We start from the raw sequence: 22,507 nt of genomic DNA on the forward strand, positions 1-22,507 counted from the left end.
CACTTAAAGTCTGGATCTCTCCCCCAGCGATGACCAGATACCCGGGATATTTTTAAATCCATGCCATAATTTAATGGCATATCTTCACCACGCCTTCTGAACCATTTCGCACGTTCCAGACGGAAATTATCAATCTTCTCTTTATGTCCATCGCCAATACAATCCCCGGCCCGGATTTCACTTTCTTCTTTGTCAGAACCAGCAAATAGAAGATTTTTGTGTTCCAGCATATTCCTTGTTGGCAGCCCTTCTTCAATTTTAATTTTACGCGTTATTTTTCCTTCGACTTGTGGAGCATCAACGCGAACGTTATCATTTTTTCTTCGGATAGCTTCTAAATCCTCAAATACTGTTTGGTGTATCCCTAAACTACCTGAAACGTTATCAACATGATTCTTCATGTTCACCTTTTTAGGTGCTATTTTTGAAATGTTCCCACTTCTCACAATGCGGTAACAAATTCTAAGAAAATGGTAATGACTTGTGTAGTCATCCTATTTCCCAACTACATCCAAATATCGCACGTATTGTGACGATAATGTTTGAAATTTTGTATCGATGTTTTCTATTCTTGAGAAATTACCTCTTCCAATCTCCTCCCAAAAATCAAATAAAGCATCGATAAGTTTAACCGTTGTCCCAATTTCTGGCGGCTGTGAATGGAACAGTAAGGCATTTTTTCCACACTGTTCCGATGAACTTAAGCTGTTCACCTCAGCTAAATAATCGATATCTAAACATGGTATTTCTATGGGCACAACAACACCTATGCCGTTTAGAACTCTCCCGATATCTTTAGTAGCATGGCACACACCCAAGGCGTCTATGCAATCCGAGTATGTAATTTTTTTCATACGACGAAGTTCCCTCTCGTTATCTAAATATTCCTTTCTTGCTTCTGTAAAGGAACTACCTAATTCGGTACATTTTTCCCTAGCTTCTTCAGTTACACCACACAGAGCAATTCTTTCCATTTCTAAATAAAGTGACACAATATATGCGCCCAACATCTTTTATGTTGAATGAAGTCTACAAAATTCATATTAACGAAATATATGTGCACTCAAAAAATAAACGAATAAACTAATCTCTTTTAACTACTCGTCTATTGCGTTAGTATATGGAGATATAGAAACGTACCTAATTTGTGATCGACCCTTTCTTATCTTCTATTTATGGCCGTGACATTTATTACATTATTTATTACAGACCATAAACCTAGCATATGGAAAACACATGCATCTTAAGTGTTTTCATTATTTAGCTAATTTACATTCTTCGAAAAAGACAAATAAAAATGAGATAAGAATTTAAAGAAGAACAATCAACACACAAACTATTTTTACAACATATACAGTTTCTACAAAACTGAACATTATACGTTTTACGAAACCAATGAATAAGACAAATATTTGTTAAATCGAATATAATAAAAGAGAGATTTATTTTAAATACTTCATTATTTTTTGTGGAAATTAAAAAATGAAAAATTGATATGGAATATTTCTTCTTATTTTTCCCAACAAAGACAAAAGTATTAGGGATTTTTACTGAAAAAACAAAAAACGCAAACGCATAATTTTTTCTTGCAATCAATTTTGAATTGTTTGATGTTTTTATAAAAACAAAGTTTGTTTATTAGCGGGAAACGATGATAATGTTTACCAGGGGGCAATGACGGGAATACCTAGGTTTTGGAAAGAGGAAAAACAAAACGGACAAAACCAACATACATGGTTATGCTACTTCGTTCATATGAAACGAAAGCACAACAAGTTGAGAAAGATGAAAATGTTTAGAAGTGCGGTTGTAAGAATTAGAAGATTAACTAAAAGAATTTTGCTTTAATGTAATTCTTTGATTCCTCTTCTATTGGGCTTACGCACTTGTCACTTGGGTAAAAAATTGTCATAGAATTTTTTTAAATAACTTCTGTTATTTTTAAAATAACTTCTGAGGGAATATCACAGACAAAAAACAAGGGAACTGATGAGGATTGGTTGATCTTTCCAAAAACTATGTATTCCCTGCCTATCATCGGTAAACATTATCATCGTTCCCCACTAATAAACAAACTGCGTTTTTATAAAAACAACAATAAAGGGCCATTTTGCTACAACAAAATACAATGATATCCCGAACAAACAAGCCAACACTGTTTTGTTAATTACAATTCAAAATTGATTGCAAGAAAAAATTATGTGTTTGCGTTTTTTGTTTTTTTTTTTTTTCAGTAAAAATCCTTAATACTTTTGTCTTTGTTGGGAGAAGTATCAAAAAAGAAATATTCCAGATCAATTTTTCATTTGAAATTTCCACAAAAAATAATGAATTATTTAAAATATATCTCGCTTTTATTATATTTGATTTAAAGCTGGCCTCAGACACACCAACAGTTGGCCCAACTTGTCACTTTTAAGTTGTATGAAAAAGTTGGTCGGTCTCCTCGCACGTACCAACTTTTCATTTACAAAGTATTTTTGAAGCGCCAACATGAACTCGGATGCTCTTGCGCTACTTTGTGTGTTTTGTTTTCGTTTCTCTTCTTGCGCTCAGCGCTCAGCTTATGTATGTGCTGCTTCACCAAAGTCAAGACATAAATGGCCCAACTTACGAAATTATCAAAAATTTTTGATATTTCCAACCAACTTCAACCAACTTTCGAAAAAGTTGTACAACTAGCCCCCAAACGTACCAATAGTTGTACCAACTTGTCACAAGTAGGGCCAACTGTTGGTGTGTCTGAGGCCAGCTTAACAAATATTTGTCTTATTTATTGATTTCGTAAAACGTATAAGGCATAACAACGATTTGTTTAGAATGTAACATACTTTCAGCCCTCAGTAACTGATTACCAGTTACTAAAGTTTCAGAGATTGTACTATCGTTTTTAATTGCTCATATTGGAGTTATTTTCAAAAAGCAGCTGAAATATAAAGACTTGTAAAGGTAAAATTTACGTGAGTTTCACAGTAATTTTTTTATTGTAATTTTGGCCTTATTGCATAGGTATTTCGAGGGTCTACAAACGGAATGACAAAGGTTATAGCATGATGTAGGATATTCGAAATAATATTGGTAGTAATATGAATAAAATGCATTTTTTAAGTCACCACTCCTTGAAATAGGTTAACCAAAAGATGCGCTGTTGTTTTTCACCACACAGTTTTCGTGCTCATGTTTCTTTATAGATTTGAAACCTATAACATAAAAAAGGTGGTGGAAAGTTAAACAACGCATTAAATTCATATAACTACCAATATTATTTCGAATACCCTCCATCATGCTATAACCATGTCATTCCGTTTGTAGTTCCTCGAAATACCAATAAAAGACCTCACATTTCTCAGTTCAATCTGACACTTAGCTACGCACAAAATCTGCAAATTGGAGAAACAAGAATGGCAACCATTAAAGTGTTTTCGGGTACTTCGCATCCACATCTGGCTCAAAGGATTGTCGACCGTTTGGGTATCGATTTGGGCAAAGTGGTCACCAATAAATTCAGCAACTTGGAAACATGTGTCGAAATTGGTGAGTCTGTGCGCGGTGAAGATGTGTACATTGTACAATCTGGTTCCGGTGAGATTAATGACAACTTGACGACTGATCATGATCAATGCCTGCAAGATCGCATCAGCATCCCGTGTAACAGCTGTGATTCCTTGTTTCCCATATGCTCGCCAAGATAAGAAAGATATGAGTCGCTCCCCAATTTCCGCGAAATTGGTTGCAAATATGCTATCAGTGGCCGGAGCAGATCACATTATTACTATGGACTTGCATGCATCTCAAATTCAAGGTTTCTTTGATATTCCCGTGGACAATCTTTTTGCTGAACCAGCCGTTCTAAAATGGATCAAAGAAAATATTACAGAATGGAAGAATTCCATTATTGTCTCACCTGATGCTGGTGGGGCTAAACGTGTGACGTCCATCGCTGATCGTTTGAACGTTGAATTCGCACTGATTCACAAAGAACGCAAGAAGGCCAATGAAGTTGCTTCGATGGTGCTTGTCGGTGATGTCAAAGATAAAATTGCTGTATTGGTCGATGATATGGCCGATACATGCGGTACAATTGTTCACGCTGCCGATCGTTTGGTGGAAGCAGGTGCTACAAAGGTTTATGCTATTTTGACACATGGTATATTTTCTGGACCAGCGATTTCTCGCATAAACAATGCCTGCTTTGAGGCTGTGGTTGTTACAAATACTATTCCCCAGGATGGCCATATGAGAGATTGTCCCAAAATACAGTGCATTGATGTCTCTATGATGTTTGCCGAAGCCGTTAGAAGAACACATAACGGCGAAAGTGTTTCTTATCTCTTCTCAAATGTTCCATATTTTTAAATATGTTAAATTTTTTATATTAATCATAATACTTTATACATAAATACTACTGTTCATACTATCTTTGTACAATCTTCTTTTTTCTTCATACAACAATTTTAAAAGAATAACAAAAATAAATTTTGGTTTCCCATTTGACATTGTCGTTAGACGATTATGTATTTCTTAAATGAAATGTTTTTAATTATAAAAAATATATTTTTATATAATAAATGAAATATCTTTTTTAATGGTTGTCTACTTCAAGGGGAGGTATTAAAATTAAATAATAAATTTAAGTAAAAAATGGTAAAAGGATTTTATTTCATTCTATTTTCTTATTATAGACAACGAAGAAAATCTCTCTAAAATGCGTCAACTAATAGAATTCGTAAATAAAAATGTGCGTCCTTTTTGTAGAATGTAGAATGCCAAATTTTTCACCGTCTTCGTTGCGTGCTCTGAGAGAGCCTGAAAAAAGTACAGTTAATTATCTGATCTGCATCATCTTCAACATCTGATGCAACACCTAATAATGTAAAACATCAAATAATAAAATTGGTTGTTGTATTAACTTTTCATCCCATTTGTAACTTTTCGACGTACTTATATTAGATCCAATAAATACTATACTCTGTATTTTGACGACTTCGCAAATACAAAGCATCATTTTAGAAGCATGACGTCTACGATTATGATATCCTTCATCAGATTTCACTATAAGTAATCAAATAAAAAAGATCTTCAAAGAAACTTGTATCAAAGTTGCCTAAAATTTTGAAAATATTTCGCACTTTTATTAATAAAATTTTACCGACTTTTTTGATTTGCTTCATGAAAGAAACATAACATTTACTTTTAGGCAGAAAATGTTTTTTTTTTTCTATTCCAAAATCATAGTAAGCTATTTACATAGGCTTAAAAGTGTTATAGTTAATTACAATTCAAAATTCATTGCAAAGGAATATTAATTGTTTGCGTTTTTTGGTTTTTTTTTTTTCAGTATCAATAGAAGAAATATTTCAGATCAATTTTCCATTTTTAATTTACACAAGGTCAGCACTTTATCTGAATTTGCTGCAAACATTCAACACCCAGTAGGCTGTAGAAAACTCCAAGGGAATTTTATGGTACCGGGTTTGTGGATCAAAACCCCTAAAAGGTTTCGGGTACTTGGGCAAATTTTTATTTCACCGGCTGCGCAAACCAAATCTTCCCTTAATCTGATACTTTGGAGCAATTCTAGTTTAGTAAAAACTCTTCGATTTTTTTCCAGAGGTAAGTATTTTTGCCATGATTCCGGGAAACTATTTTTTTCTTGGGGGACTGGGACCACGATTTTTAACCCGAAAGTCCAAGTTCGCTTTAGCCGGTGTAGAACATACCCAGAGGAGAAAACCTCAAGCCCCGGCCGATGGCCGCGACTTACAAAAAGTATCAAATTTGGAAAACTTTGGTTCGCGTTAGCCGGTGTGGCACATACCCAGAGAAGAAAATCTCAAGCCCCGGACGAAGGCGGCTACTTACAACAACTGTTAAATTTACCCAGAAGAGAATATCTCTGGACCCGAAAAATGTATTAGCACAAATTGTAGCATTTTGGAATTGAGTTATGCGAATGGAAAGACCCATATCTCTAGACCCGAAAAAGGTATTAGCACAAATTGTAGGATTTTGGAAAGGTAAGAGTGTCAGCTATAATTTGGCATCAACTTTGTTGACCCCTATAATGGAACCTTTTTCGACTTTTTGAGTTTTTATAAAAAATCCGGGTCCAAAAAATCGATAATTTGACTATATATTCCAAACCGTGACAACTTCATGTGACCACTTGTTGGATAGGTATTTTCATAACCGGGTCCGGGTCTTGAACCCGGACTTTCGGGTCAAAAATCGGGGGTCCCGGGATCGTCCTCCAAGAAAAAATAGTTTTCCGGAATCAAGGTTGTATGACAGAAGGTTTTATTTATTTTTGCGCCCGAATTAATAAATAAAACGCACTACAGGTTTCGAATTTAATTACAAGTTTATTTTGCTTCAATATGTTTGCCGGCCATATGTCAACTAAACTTATTTATTTTCTAATCCCTTCTTAAGGGCTACAAAAAAGGGGGAACAAAACAAATTCTGAAACTTCAAAACAAACAACGACTAATCGTGAAATATGAAATTCGCACAAAACAAAATGTAAACAAAACAAAGGGCCACAGTTATAAATACGTATGTTACTATACATACATACAAAACTGACAAACAACAGTGTTGTTGTTGTTACCCACAACACAAAACCAACGAAGAAGACGAATAACAGACAAATGCCTAAACGACTGTAGGCATTGTTGTTATTAATTCTTGTTGAGACGCATATAACACAAAACGAAACAACGATAACAATACACACATTAGGTTGTGACGAATAAATTTAGGAAATATGGAACATTAGTGTGGGTCGACAAAAATAAGAATGTATAAAATTAATATTAAATTATACAATACAATGAAATGAATGACCCAACCCTTCGAAGTAATTAAAATTAACAAATCGACGAAAAACACTCAAAATACATGAATTTATTCTCCTCCAACATCCTCCGCCCGTTGAAGCGTCAAGGTTCAAACATCTTGGTGTGGTAAAGGAGCCATTTTACGGATTGGCCGACAACTGGATCCATTCTTCGTTTGTAATTCCGCAACTCGTACTTTGCCATCACGACCTGGAATACATTTGGTAATTCGCGCTAAGAGCCACTGTTGAGAGGGTGTGTTGTCTTCATGGACGACGACGAGTTGGCCTTCAACGATATTTCTCGATTCGGTTAACCACTTGGAGCGTTGTTGGAGCGACAATAGGTAATCTCTGGACCTCATATTCCAAAACTGTAGTTTTAAGTATGAGATTTTTTGCCATCGTGTAAGTAAAGATGGTTTTGTGACTTCTAAATTTGGTTCTGGTATTGCCACCATCGAGGAACCAATTAAGAGGTGGCCAGGGGTTAAGGACATGGGAGCTATTGGACGAAAGTTTAGTATAGCTTCGATTTCAACAACGAGTGTTTGCAACTCTTCAAATGTGAGATACGCCTCAGAAATGTACGCCTCAGAAATGTTTTTAATGAGCAACGTTTTTGTCGGTTTAACGTCAGCCTCCAACGAAATTGGTAGCGTTGTCGCAAAAGAGCTTTTGGGGAATACCACGTCTTCCAACGAACCTGTTGAGACACATTATGAAGTTGTTTGTTGACAAATCCGAAACAAGTTCCAAATGTGTTGCTTTAGAACTGAAGCAAACAAAAACAGCGATGTATGTTTTGTAGGGTGACTTTCCACGAATTCGATACGATGTCATGAATGGACCACAAAAATCAACTCCAGTGACTAGGAATGGACGATGAGCTCGAAAACGATCAACAGGCAAATTACCCATAATTTGCCCCAACAATTTTGGCTTGTAATGAAAGCAGTGAACTCAATCTCGAACTACTTTCCGAACAACTTCTCTGGCGTTTACGATCCATATCTTCTGGCGCAATATGGCCAACAGCACTTTAGGCCCAGCATGTAGATGTGTTCGATGCAAGTGTTCAACATATATATTAACGAAACGATGGTTTAAGGTGGTTTAAGATGGTTTAATTAAGAATTGAATAAAACTGTGCTAAAGTATATCATATTTTAAAATTAATTTCTAACGTAATAATAATCACCGATGTATGCTACTTGAAACTAGGTAATTGCACCCATGACATTCTCCAACCACTTAAAGTCTGGATATCTCGCCAGCGATGACCAGATACCCGGGATATTTTTAAATCCACGCCATAATTCAATGGCATATCTTCTGCATGGATACGTCGTTTACTTATAGCCATGTTGTTATGTTCACCACGCCTTCTGAACCATTTCGCACGTTCCAGACGGAAATTATCAATCTTCTCTTTATGTCCATCGCCAATACAATCCTTGGCCCGGATTTCACTTTCTTCTTTGTCAGGAGCAGCAAATACAAGATTTTTGTGTTTCAGCATATTCCTTGTTGGCAGCCCTTCATTTTTAATTTTACGCGTTATTTCTTCTTCGACTCGTGGAGCATCAACGCGAACGTTTTAATTTTTTCCTCCGATAGCTTCTAAATCCTCAAATACTGTTTTCTGAGTCCCTAAACCGTTGTCCCAATTTCTGGCGGCTGTGAATGGAATAGTAAGACATTTTTCCCACACTGTTCCGATGAACTTAAGCTGTTCACCTCAGCTAAATAATCGATATCTAAACGTGGTATTTCTATGGGCACAAAAACACCTATGCCGTTTAGAACTCTCTCGATATCTTTAGTCGCATAGCACACACCCAAGGCGTCTATGCAATTCGAGTATGTAATTTTTTTCATACGACGAAGTTCCCTCTCGTTATCTAGATATTCCTTTCTTGCTTCTGTAAAGGAACTACCTAATTCGGTACATTTTTCCCTAGCTTCTTCAGTTACACCACACAGAGCAATTCTTTCCATTTCTAAATAAAGTGACACAATATACTCGCCCAACATCCTTTTATGTTGAATGAAGTCTACAAAATTCATATTGACGAAATATATGTGCACTCAAAAAATAAACGAATAATCACTTTTAACTACTCTTCTATTGCGTTAGTAAATGGAGATATAGATCGACAGAATCTTTCACTGCTACCTATCATGTCTCCTTTTACACAACTAAAAGTTCTGACGCTCTTTGCTTCAACAGTGCATCTTTTACGTCGCTACAGCATATAACCCTTACACACTTCACTACTACGAAAATGCGCGCCTATCATGTTATTTATTTCGCATAATCTAATATTTTCTCGGGCACTGAAATTATAGCCCATCACTTCACTAACTACACGCGATACTATCACGTCGGGGTCCCCAAATGATGAGGTCGACTCCTAACCTCATCACAAGCGATGTAACTAATGAAAGAGAAAACGCCGCGAAATGATGTTTCTCGTTCCGTGGCTGGAAGGGAACTCAAATTATTTACAACATATTCTTAACACTAAAACTTACTTACAGCTTATGGAAAACACATGCATCTTAAGTGTTTTCATTATTTAGCTAATTTACATTCTTCGGAAAAGACAAATAAAAAAGAGATAAGATTTTAAAGAACAATCAACACACAAACTATTTTTACAACATGTACAGTTTCTACAAAACTAAACATTATACGTTTTACGAAATCAATAAATAAGACAAATATTTTTTAAATCGAATATAATAAAAGAGAGATTTATTTTAAATAATTCATTATTTTTTGTGGAAATTAAAAATGAAAAATTGATCTGCAATATTTCTTCTTATTTTTCCCAACAAAGACAAAAGTATTAAGGATTTTTACTAAAAAACAAAAAACGGAAACGCGTAATTTTTTCTTGTAATCAATTTTGAATTGTAAATAACAGAACAGTGTTGGCGTGTTTGTTAGTGATACCATAGCATTTTGTTGTTGCGAAATGGTCAGGCTTAATCCCTTTATTGATGTTTTTATAAAAACAAAGTTTGTTTATTAGCGGGAAACGATGATAATGTTTACCAGGGGGCAATGACGGGAATACCTAGGTTTTGGAAAGAGCAAAAAAAATGCTGTTATTTTTAAAATAAATTCTGATGAGAATATCACAAACAAAAAACAAGGGAACTGATGAGGATTGGTGGCTCTTTCCAAAAACTAGGTATTCCCTGCCTATTGTCGGTAAACATTATCATCGTTCCCCACTAATAAACAAATTGCGTTTTTATAAAAACAACAATAAAGGGCCATTTTGCAACAACAAAATACAATGATATCCCGAACAAACAAGCCAACAATGTTTTGTTAATTACAATTCAAAATTGATTGCAAGAAAAAAATTATGTGTTTGCGTTTTTTGTTTTTTTTTTTTCAGTAAAAATCCTTAATACTTTCGTCTTTGTTGGGAGAAGTATCAAAAAAGAAATATTCCAGATCAATTTTTCATTTTAAATTTCCACAAAAAATAATGATTTATTTAATATAAATCTCGCTTTTATTATATTCGATTTAACAAATATTTGTCTTATTTATTGATTTCGTAAAACGTATAAGGCATAACAACGATTTTCTTTAGAATGTAACATACTCTCAGCCCAAGTGATTACCAGTTACTAAAGTTTCAAAGATTGTACTATCGATTTTAATTGCTCATATTGGTGCTATTTTCAAAAAGCAACTGAAATATAAAGATTTGTAAAGGAAAATTTGCGTGAGTTTCACACTAATTTTTTTTATTGTAATTTTGGCCTTATTGCATAGGTATTTCGAGGGTCTACAAACGGAATGACAAAGATTATAGCATGATGTAGGATATTCGAAATAATATTGGTAGTAATATGAATTAAATGCATTTTTTAACTCACCACTCCTTGAAATCGTTTAAGCAAAAAATGAGCTGTTGTTTTTCACCACACAGTTTTCGTGCTCATGTTTCTTTATAGATTTGAAACCTATAGTATAAAAAAGGGTGGTGAAAAGTTATACATCGCATTAAATTCATATAACTACCAATATTATTTCGAATACCCTCCATCATGCTATAACCATGTAATTCCGTTTGTAGTTCCTCGAAATACCAATAAAAGACCTCACATTTCTCAGTTCAATTTGCCACTTAGCTACGCACAAAATCTGCAAATTGGAGAAACAAGAATGCCAACCGTTAAAGTATTTTCGGGTACTTCGCAAAGTGGTCACCAATAAATTCAGCAACTTGGAAACATGTGTCGAAATTGGTGAGTCTGTGCGCGGTGAAGATGTGTACATTGTACAATCTGGTTCCGGTGAGATTAATGACAACTTGATGGAATTACTGATCATGATCAATGCCTGCAAGATCGCATCAGCATCCCGTGAAACAGCTGTGATTCCTTGTTTCCCATATGCTCGCCAAGATAAGAAAGATATGAGTCGCGCCCCAATTTCCGCGAAATTGGTTGCAAATATGCTATCAGTGGCCGGAGCAGATCACATTATTACTATGGACTTGCATGCATCTCAAATTCAAGGTTTCTTCGATATTCCCGTGGACAATCTTTTTGCTGAACCAGCCGTTCTAAAATGGATCAAAGAAAATATTACAGAATGGAAGAATTCCATTATTGTCTCACCTGATGCTGGTGGGGCTAAACGTGTGAGGTCCATTGCTGATCGTTTGAACGTTGAATTCGCACTGATTCACAAAGAACGCAAGAAGGCCAATGAAGTTGCTTCGATGGTGCTTGTCGGTGATGTCAAAGATAAAATTGCTGTATTGGTCGATGATATGGCCGATACATGATCGTTTGCTGGAAGGTTTATGCTATTTTGACACCAACCGATTTCTCGCATAAACAATGCCTGCTTTGAGGCTGTGGTTGTTACAAATACTATTCCCCAGGATGGCCATATGAGAGATTGTCCCAAAATACAGTGCATTGATGTCTCTATGATGTTTGCCGAAGCCGTTAGAAGAACACATAACGGCGAAAGTGTTTCTTATCTCTTCTCAAATGTTCCATATTTATAAATATGTTAAATTTTTTATATTAATCACAATACTTTATACATAAATACTACTGTTCATACTATCTTTGTACAATATTTTTTTTTTTCTTCATACAACAATTTTAAAAGAATAACAAAAATAAATTTTGGTTTCCCATTTGACATTGTCGTTAGACGATTATGTATTTCTTAAATGAAATGTTTTTAATTATAAAAAATATGATATTTTTATATATTAAATGAAATATAAATTCTTGATAACGATCTTTTTATTTTAATGGTTGTCTACTTCAATTTAAGTAAAACATGGTAATAGGATTTTATTTCATTCTATTTTCTTATTATAGACAACAAAAAAAATCTCTCAAAAATGCGTCAACTAATAGAATTCGTAAATAAAAATGTGCGTCCTTTTTGTAGAATGGAGAATGCCAAAATTTTTCGCCGTCTTCGTTGCGTGCTCTGAGAGAACCTGAAAAAAGTATTTTCAACATCTGATGCAACACCTAATAACAGGTGTGTCTGGTTACTTTTCCTGTAGGAATTGTCCAGCAAAATCTTTCTGAGAGAGTAAGGTAGTTTTATTCTCTGTTGCAAGGAAAACGGGAAAAGTAAACAGACAGTATTCCTGCAAAAGCTTGCAACTAATCAGCTGATTTGTCATAACAAACCAATTTGTCCCCTATTATAAGAATAAAAAGAAAGGAAGCACCACCAATTTTACAATTTTTTTTAAATAAAAAGAAATTAGCAATTAAACAAAAATATGAGCAATAAAAGAAAGATAGATTTTAGTGTTTCCCGGAGTCCTTTAAATTTGTTTCTAATGGCGTTTGTCTAAAAACGTTGGAAATAGCCTTTATTTTCTTATTACATATTAATATTTACGTTTTTCACATTTTGTAAAGTTTATCTCAAAAAACAATTAGACTTGCCCATTCCAAAAAAAAAAAAAAATATTTTCAAATTGAAAGCACAAAAAGAAATAAACAAACAATAGAAAACATCTGATTGAATGCCGATGAATGTGAAGAAGAAGAGTTGCAAGTGATTGCAAGAAGAAATTTGTCCAGCAAGAATTTGCAAACTCTCACTGAAAGAACTGTCAAAATTTCTCTCTCCGACCGCTCTCTTTTGCAGAACTTTTGGGTTAACAGACGACTTCCAGTAACAATCTGTAACAAATGTTAAAAATTTTAGGGTAACCAGACACACCTAATGTAGAACATCAAATAATAAATTGGTTGTTGTATTAACTTTATCATTCCATTTGTAACTTTTCGACGTACTTATATTAGATCCAATAAATACTATACTCTGTATTTTGACGACTTCGACTCGCAGTACTTCATGTGATTTTCGCAAGCATGACGTCTGCGATTATGATATCCTTCATCAGATTTCACTATAAGTAATCTTCAAAAAAAACTTGTATCAAGGTTGCCCAAAATCTTGAAAATATTTCGCACTTTTATTAATAAAATTTTACCTACTTTTTTGATTTCATCAAAAAGGAACATAACATTTACTTTTAGGCAGAAAATGTATTTTTCTATTCTAAAATCATAGTAAGCTATTTACATAGGCTTAAAAGTGCTATAGTTAATTACAATTCAAAATTCATTGCAAAGGAAAATTATGTGTATGCGTTTTTTTGTTTTTTTTTTTTCAGTAAAAATCTTCCTTAATACTTTTGTCTTTGTTGGGAAAAGTATCAATAGACGAAATATTTCCGATCAATTTTCCATTTTTTAATTTACACAAAGTCAGCACTTTATCTGAATTTGCTGCAAACATTCAACACCCAGTGGGCTGTGAAAACTCCTAGGGAATTTTATGGTACCGGGTTTGTGGATCAAAACTCCAAAAAGGTTTCGGGTACTTGGGCAAACTTTTATTTCACCGGCTGCGCAAACCAAATCTTCCCTTAATCTGATACTTTGGAGCAATTCTAGTTTAGTAAAAACTCTTCGATTTTTTCCAGAGGTAAGTATTTTTGCCATGATTCCGGGAAACTATTTTTTTCTTGGGGACGGACCTGGGACCACGATTTTTAACCCGAAAGTCCAAGTTCGCGTTAGCCGGTGTAGGACATACCCAGAGGAGAAAACCTCAAGCCCCGGCCGATGGCCGCGACTTACAAAAAGTATCAAATTTGGAAAACTTTGGTTCGCGTTAGCCGGTGTGGCACATACCCAGAGAAGAAAATCTCGAGCCCCGGACGAAGGCCGGCTACTTACAACAACTGTTAAATTTACCCAGAAGAGAATATCTCTGAACCCGAAAAATGTGTTATCACAAATTGTAGCATTTTGGAATTGAGTTATGCGAATGGAAATACCCATATCTCTGGACCCGAAAAAGGTATTAGCACAAATTGTAGGATTTTGGAAAGGTAAGAGTGTCAGCTATAATTTGGCATCAACTTTGTTGACCCCTATAATGGGACCTTTTTCGACTTTTTGAGTTTTTATAAAAAATCCGGGTCCAAAAAATCAATAATTTGACTATATATTCCAAACCGTGAAAACTTAATGTGACCACTTGTTGGATAGGTATTTTCATAACCGGGTCAAAAATCGGGGGTCCCGAAATCGACCTCCAAGAAAAAATAGTTTTCCGGAATCAAGGTTGTATGACAGAAGGTTTTATTTATTTTTGCGCCCGAATTAATAAATAAAACGCACTATAGGTTTCGAATTTAATTACAAGTTTATTTTCCTTCAATATGTTTGCCGGTCATATGTCAACTAAACTTATCTATTTTCTAATCCCTTCTTAAGGGCTGCAAAAAAAGGGGGAACAAAACAAAATCTGAAACTTCAAAACAAACGACGACAAATCGCGAAATATGAAATTCATAAAAAACAAAATGTAATCAAAACAAAGGGCCACAGTTATAAATATGTATGTTACTATACATACATACAAAACTGACAAACAACAGTGTTGTTGTTGTTACCCACAACACAAAACCAACGAAGAAGACGAATAACAGACAAATGCCTAAACGACTGTAGGCATTGTTGTTATTGTCTCTCTTTGAGACGCATATAACACAAAACGAAACAACGATAACAATACACACATTAGGTTGTGACGAATAAATTTAGAAATTATGGAACGGTAGTGTGGGTCGACAAAAATAAGAATATATAAAATTAATATTAAATTAAACAATACAATGAAATGAACGACACAACACTTCGAAGTAATTAAACTTAACAAATCGACGAAAAGCACATAAAATACATGAATTTATTCTCCTCCAACATCCTCCGCCCGTTGAAGCGCCAAGGTTCAAACATCTTGGTGTGGTAAAGGAGCCATTTTACGTATTGGCCGACAACTGGATCCATTCTCCGTTTGTAATTCCGCAACTTGTACTTTGCCATCACGACCTGGAATACATTTGGTAATTCTCGTTAAGAGCCACTGTTGAGAGGGTGTGTTGTCTTCATGGACGACGACGAGTTGGCCTTCAACGATATTTCTCGATTCGGTGAACCACTTGGAGCGTTGTTGGAGCGACAATAGGTAATCTCTGGACCTCATATTCCAAAACTGTCGTTTTAAGTATGAGATTTTTTGCCATCGTGTAAGTAGAGATGGTTTAGTGACTTCTAAATTTGGTTCTGGTATTGCCACCATCGAGGAAACAATTAAGAGGTAGCCAGGAGTTAAGGACATGGGAGCTATTGGACGAAAGTTCAGTATAGCTTCGATTTCAACAACGAGTGTTTGCAACTTTTCAAATGTGAGATGCGCCTCAGAAATGTTTTAATGAGCAACGTTTTTGTCGGTTTAACGGCAGCCTCTTACAGTCTGCCGAAGTGTAGGGCACGAGGGAGTATGAAATTGAATTGAAGACCCATTTGGCAGCAAACAGACTTCATCTTCTGGACAACTTCATCTTTGTAAAATGATTCTTTGATTTCTCTGAGCTGATTATGGGCTCCAACGAAATTGGTAGCTTTTTGAGACACATTATGAAGTTGTTTGTTGACAAATCCGAAACAAGTTCCAAATGTGTTGCTTTAGAACTGAAGCAAACAAAAACAGCGATGTATGTTTTGTAGGGTGACTTTCCACGAATTCGACACGATGTCATGAATGGACCACAAAAATCAACTCCAGTGACTAGGAATGGACGTTGAGCTCGAAAAACGATCAACAGGCAAATTACCCATAATTTGCCCAAACAATTTTTGGCTTGTAATGAAAGCAGTGAACGCAATTTCGAACTACTTTCCGAACAACTTCTCTGGCGTTTACGATCCATATCTTCTGGCGCAATATGGCCAACAGCACTTTAGGCCCAGCATGTAGATGTGTTCGATGCAAGTGTTCAACATATATATTAACGAAACGATGGTTTAAGGTGGTTTAAGATGGTTTAATTAAGAATTGAATAAAACTGTGCTAAAGTTATATCTTATTTTAAAATTAGTTTCTAACGTAATCATAATCACCGAAGTATGCTACTTGAAACAAGGTAATTGCACCCATAACATCCACCAACCACTTAAAGTCTGGATCTCTCCGCCAGCGATGACCAGATACCCGGGATATTTTTAAATCCATGCCATAATTCAATGGCATATCTTCTGCATGGATACGTCGTTTACTTATAGCCATGTTGTTATGTTCACCACGCCTTCTGAACCATTTCGCACGTTCCAGACGGAAATTATCAATCTTCTCTTTATGTCCATCGCCAATACAATCCCTGGCACGGATTTCACTTTCTTCTTTGTCAGGATCAGCAAATAGAAGATTTTTGTGTTTCAGCATATTCCTTGTTGGCAGCCCTTCATTTTTAATTTTACGCGTTATTTTTTCTTCGACTCGTGGAGCATCAACGCGAACGTTTTAATTTTTTCCTCCGATAGCTTCTAAATCCTCAAATACTGTTTTCTGAGTCCCTAAACTACCTGAAACGTTATCAACATGATTCTTCATGTTCACCTTTTAGGTGCTATTTTTGAAATGTTCCCACTTCTCACAATGCGGTAACAAATTCTAAGAAAATGGTAATGACTTGTGTAGTCATCCTGGTTTCCAACTACATCCAAATACCGCACGTATTGTGACGATAATGTTTGAAATTTTCTATCGATCTTTTCTATTCTTGAGAAATTACCTTTTCCAATCTCCTCCCAAAAATAAAATAAAGCATCGATAAGTTGAACCGTTGTCCCAATTTCTGGCGGCTGTGAATGGAATAGTAAGACATTTTTCCCACACTGTTCCGATGAACTTAAGCTGTTCACCTCAGCTAAATAATCGATATCTAAACATGGTATTTCTATGGGCACAAAAACACCTATGCCGTTTAGAACTCTCTCGATATCTTTAGTCGCATAGCACACACCCAAGGTGTCTATGCAATCCATCTGCTTCAACAGTGCATCTTTTACGTCGCTACAGCAAATAAGCCTATCACACTTCACTACTACGAAAATGTGCGCCTATCACGTTATTTATTTCGCATAATCTAATATTTTCTCGGGCACAGAAAATATAGCCTGTCGAATCACTACACGAGATACTATCACGTCGGGGTCACCAAATGATGAAGTCGACTCCTAACCTCATCACAAGCGATGTAACTAACAAAAGAGAAAACCCCGCGAAATGATGTTTCTCGTTCCGTGGTTGGATGGGAACTCAATTTATTTACAACACATTGTTAACACTAAAGCTTACATCTAATACATTAACACATGCATTTTATTTACTAATGCACGCTGTGCTTTAACGCACACTTTACGTTGCGGGAGAAAACGAAACGTACCTAATTTGTGATCGACCCTTTCTTATATTTTATTTATGGCCGTGACATTTATTACATTATTTATTACAGACCATCAACATAGCATTTGAAAAACACATGCATCTTAAGTGTTTTCATTATTTAGCTAATTTACATTCTTCGAAAGACAAATAAAAATGAGATAGGAATTTAAAGAAGAACAATCAACACACAAACTATTTTTACAACATGTACAGTTTCTACAAAACTAAACATTATACGTTTTACGAAACCAATAAGAAAGACAAATATTTGTTAAATCGAATATAATAAAAGAGAGATTTATTTTAAATAATTCATTATTTTTGTGGAAATTAAAAATGAAAAATTGATATGGAATATTTCTTCTTATTTTTCCCAACAAAGACAAAAGTATTAAGGATTTTTACTGAAAAAAACAAAAAACGAAAACGCATAATTTTTTCTTGCAATCAATTTTGAATTGTAATTAACGGAAAAGATGTTCGGGATACCATAGTATTTTGTTGTTGCAAAATGGTCAGGCTTAATCCATTTATTGATGTTTTTATAAAAACAAAGTTTGTTTATTAGCGGGAAACGATGATAATGTTTACCAGGGGGCAATGACGGGAATACCTAGGTTTTGGAAAGAGCAAAAACAAAACAGACAAAACCAATTTACATGGTTATGCTACTTCGTTCATATAAAACGAAAGCATAACAAGTTGCGAAAGATGAAAATGTTTAGAAATGCGGTTGTATGATTTAGAAGATTTACCAAAAGAATTTTGCTTTAATGTAATTCTTTAATTCCTCTTCTATTGGGCTTACGCACTTGTCACTTGGGTAAAAAATTTTCATAGAATTTTTTTAAATAAATTCTGTTATTTTTTAAATAACTTCTGAGGAGAATATCACAGACAAAAAACAAGGGAACTGATGAGGATTGGTGGCTCTTTCCAAAAACTAGGTATTCCCTGCCTATCATCGGTAAATATCGTTCTCCCCTAATAAACAAACTGCGTTTTTATAAAAACAACAATAAAGGGCCATTTTGCAACAACAAAATACAATGATATCCCGAACAAACAAGCCAACACTGTTTTGTTAATTACAATTCAAAATTTATTGCAAGAAAAAATTATGTGTTTGCGTTTTTTGTTTTTTTTTTTTTTTCAGTAAAAATCCTTAATACTTTTGTCTTTGTTGGGAGAAGTATCAAAAAAGAAATATTCCAGATCAATTTTTCATTTGAAATTTCCACAAAAAATAATGAATTATTTAAAATAAATCTCGCTTTTATTATATTTGATTTAACAAATATTTGTTTTATTTATTGATTTCGTAAAACGTATAAGGCATAACAACGATTTTGTTTAGAATGTAACATACTCTCAGCCCAAGTGATTACCAGTTACTAAAGTTTCAAAGATTGTACTATCGTTTTTAATTGCTCATATTGGAGCTATTTTCAAAAAACAACTGAAATATAAACACTTGTAAAGGTAAATTTGTGTGAGTTTCACACTAATTTTTTATTGTAATTTTGGCCTTATTGCATAGGTATTTCGAGTGTCTACAAACGGAATGACAAAGATTATAGCATGATATAGGATATTCGAAATAATATTGGTAGTAATATGAATTAAACGCATTTTTTAACTCACCACTCATTGAAATTGGTTAAGCAAAAGATGCGCTGTTGTTTTTCACCACACAGTTTTCGTGCTCATGTTTCTTTATAGATTTGAAACCTATAATATAAAAAAGGGTGGTGGAAAGTTAAATAACGCATTAAATTCATATAACTACCAATATTATTTCGAATACCCTCCATCATGCTATAACCATGTCATTCCGTTTGTAGTTCCTCGAAATATCAATAAAAGACCTCACATTTCTCAGTTCAATCTGCCACTTAGCTACGCACAAAATCTACAATTTGGAGAAACAAGAATGCCAACCATTAAAGTGTTTTCGGGTACTTCGCATCCACATCTGGCTCAAAGGATTGTCGACCGTTTGCGTATCGATTTGGGCAAAGTGGTCACCAATAAATTCAGCAACTTGTGTCGAAATTGGCGAGTCTGAGCGCGGTGAAGATGTGTACATTGTACAATCTGGTTCCGGTGAGATTAATGACAACTTGATGGAATTACTGATCATGATCAATGCCTGCAAGATCGCATCAGCATCCCGTGTAACAGCTGTGATTTCTTGTTTCCCATATGCTCGCCAAGATAAGAAAGAAATGAGTCGCGCCCCAATTTCAGCGAAATTGGTTGCAAATATGCTATCAGTGGCCGGAGCAGATCACATTATTACTATGGACTTGCATGCATCTCAAATTCAAGGTTTCTTTGATATTCCCGTGGACAAACTTTTTGCTGAACCAGCCGTTCTAAAATGGATCAAAGAAAATATTACAGAATGGAAGAATTCCATTATTGTCTCACCTGATGCTGGTGGGGCTAATCGTGTGACGTCCATTGCTGATCGTTTGAACGTTGAATTCATACTGATTCACAAAGAACGCAAGAAGGCCAATGAAGTTGCAAAGATAAAATTGCTGTATTGGTTGATGATATGGCCGATACATGCGGTACAATTGTTCATGCTGCCGATCATGCTGCTGGAACAGCGATTTCTCGCATAAATAATGCCTGCTTTGAGCGTGGTTGCTACAAATACTATTGCTACAAATACTATTCCCCAGGGTGGCCATATAGAGATTGTCCCAAAATACAGTGCATTGATATCTCTATGATGTTTGCGGAAGCCGTTAGAGGAATACATAACGGCGAAAGTGTTTCTTATCCCTTCTCAAATGTTCCATATTTATAAATATGTTAAATTTTTATATTAATCATAATACTTTATACATAAATACTACTGTTCATACTATCTTTGTACAATCTTCTTTTTTCTTCATACAACAATTTTAAAAGAATAACAAAAATAAATTTTGGTTTCCCATTTGACATTGTCGTTAGACGATTATGTATTTCTTAAATGAAATGTTTTTAATTATAAAAAATATGATATTTTTATATATTAAATGGAATATAAATTCTTGATAACGATCTTTTTATTTTAATGGTTGTCTACTTCATGGGGAGGTATTAAAATTAAATAATAAATTTAAGTAAAAAATGGTATAAGGATTTTATTTCATTTTATTTTCTTATTATAGACAGCGAAAAAAAATCTCTCTAAAATGCGTCAACTAATAGAATTCGTAAATAAAAATGTGCCTGCTTTTTGTAGAATGGAGAATGCCAAATTTTTCGCCGTCTTCGTTGCGTGCTCTGAGAGGGCCTGAAAAAGTACAGTTAATTATCTGATCTGCATCATCTTCAACATCTGATGCAACACCTAATAATGTAAAACATCAAATAATAAAATTGGTTGTTGTATCATTCCATTTGTAACTTTTCGACGTACTTATATTAGATCCAATAAATACTATACTCTGTATTTTGACGACTTCCACTCGCAGTACTTCATGTGATTTTCGCAAAATTCTCCTACAAAGAATCATTTTAGAAGCATGACGTCTACGATTATGATATCCTTCATCGGATTTCACTATAAGTAATCAAATAAAAAAGATCTTCAAAGAAACTTGTATCAAAGTTGCCTAAAATTTTGAAAATATTTCGCACTTTTATTAATAAAATTTTACCGACTTTTTTGATTTGCTTCATGAAAGAAACATAACATTTACTTTTAGGCAGAAAATGTTTTTTTTTTCTATTCCAAAATCATAGTAAGCTATTTACATAGGCTTAAAAGTGATATAGTTAATTACAATTCAAAATTCATTGCAAAGGAAAATTATGTGTTTGCGTTTTTTGTTTTTCTTTTTTTAGTAAAAATCTTCCTTAATACTTTTGTCTTTGTTGGGAAAAGTATCAATAAAAGAAATATTTCAGATCAATTTTCCATTTTTAATTTACACAAAGTCAGCACTTTATCTGAATTTGCTGCAAACATTCAACCCCCACTAGGCTGTAGAAAACTCCAAGGGAATTTTATGGTACCGGGTTTTTGGATCAAAACCCCAAAAAGGTTTCGGGTACTTGGGCAAACTTTTATTTCACCGTCTGCGCAAACCAAATCTTCGCTTAATCTGATACTTTGGAGCAACTCTAGTTTAGTAAAAACCCTTCGATTTTTTCCAGAGGTAAGTATTTTTACCCTGATTCCGGGAAACTATTTTTTCTTGGGGGACGGACCTGGGACAACGATTTTTAACCCGAAATTACAAGTTTATTTTGCTTCAATATGTTTGCCGGTCATATGTCAACTAAATTCTACTCTATCTATTTTCTAATCCCTTCTTAAGGGCTACAAAAAAGGGGGAACAAAACAAAATCTGAAACTTCAAAACAAACGACGACTAATCGTGAAATATGAAATTCGCACAAAACAAAATGTAAACAAAACAAAGGGCCACAGTTATAAATATGTATGTTACTATACATACATACAAAACTGACAAACAACAGTGTTGTTGTTGTTACCCACAACACAAAACCAACGAAGAAGACGAATAACAGACAAATGCCTAAACGACTGTTGGCATTGTTGTTATTGTCTCTCGTTGAGACGCATATAACACAAAACGAAACAACGATAACAATACACACATTAGGTTGTGACGAATAAATTTAGGAAATATGGAACATTAGTGTGGGTCGACAAAAATAAGAATATATAAAATTAATATTAAATTAAACAATACAATGAAATGAACGACCCAACACAAGTAGTAATTAACGAAGTAATTAAAATTAACAAATCGACGAAAAGCACTCAAAATACATGAATTTATTCTCCTCCAACATCCTCCGCCCGTTGA

At 34.5% G+C, this 22,507-nt stretch overlaps 1 protein-coding gene and 2 pseudogenes across 1 annotated transcript; all 3 read left to right on the forward strand.

Moving 5' to 3' along the window:
* Window positions 1-3,210: 3,210 nt before the first annotated feature.
* On the forward strand, window positions 3,211-4,499 carry LOC131802536 (ribose-phosphate pyrophosphokinase 1-like; annotated as a pseudogene).
* Window positions 4,500-10,930: 6,431 nt separating this feature from the next.
* Window positions 10,931-11,907, forward strand: LOC131802547 (ribose-phosphate pyrophosphokinase 2). Its single transcript, XM_059122868.1, has one exon. It carries the CDS (start codon window positions 11,185-11,187, stop codon window positions 11,659-11,661), a length of 477 nt encoding a protein of 158 aa, XP_058978851.1. The 5' UTR covers window positions 10,931-11,184; the 3' UTR covers window positions 11,662-11,907.
* A 7,309-nt stretch (window positions 11,908-19,216) lies between these two features.
* On the forward strand, window positions 19,217-20,645 carry LOC131802548 (ribose-phosphate pyrophosphokinase 1-like; annotated as a pseudogene).
* Window positions 20,646-22,507: the final 1,862 nt, after the last annotated feature.

The sequence above is a fragment of the Musca domestica genome, unplaced genomic scaffold (assembly GCF_030504385.1).
Source record: "Musca domestica strain aabys unplaced genomic scaffold, Musca_domestica.polishedcontigs.V.1.1 210, whole genome shotgun sequence".
Taxonomy (NCBI): Eukaryota; Metazoa; Arthropoda; class Insecta; order Diptera; family Muscidae; genus Musca; species Musca domestica.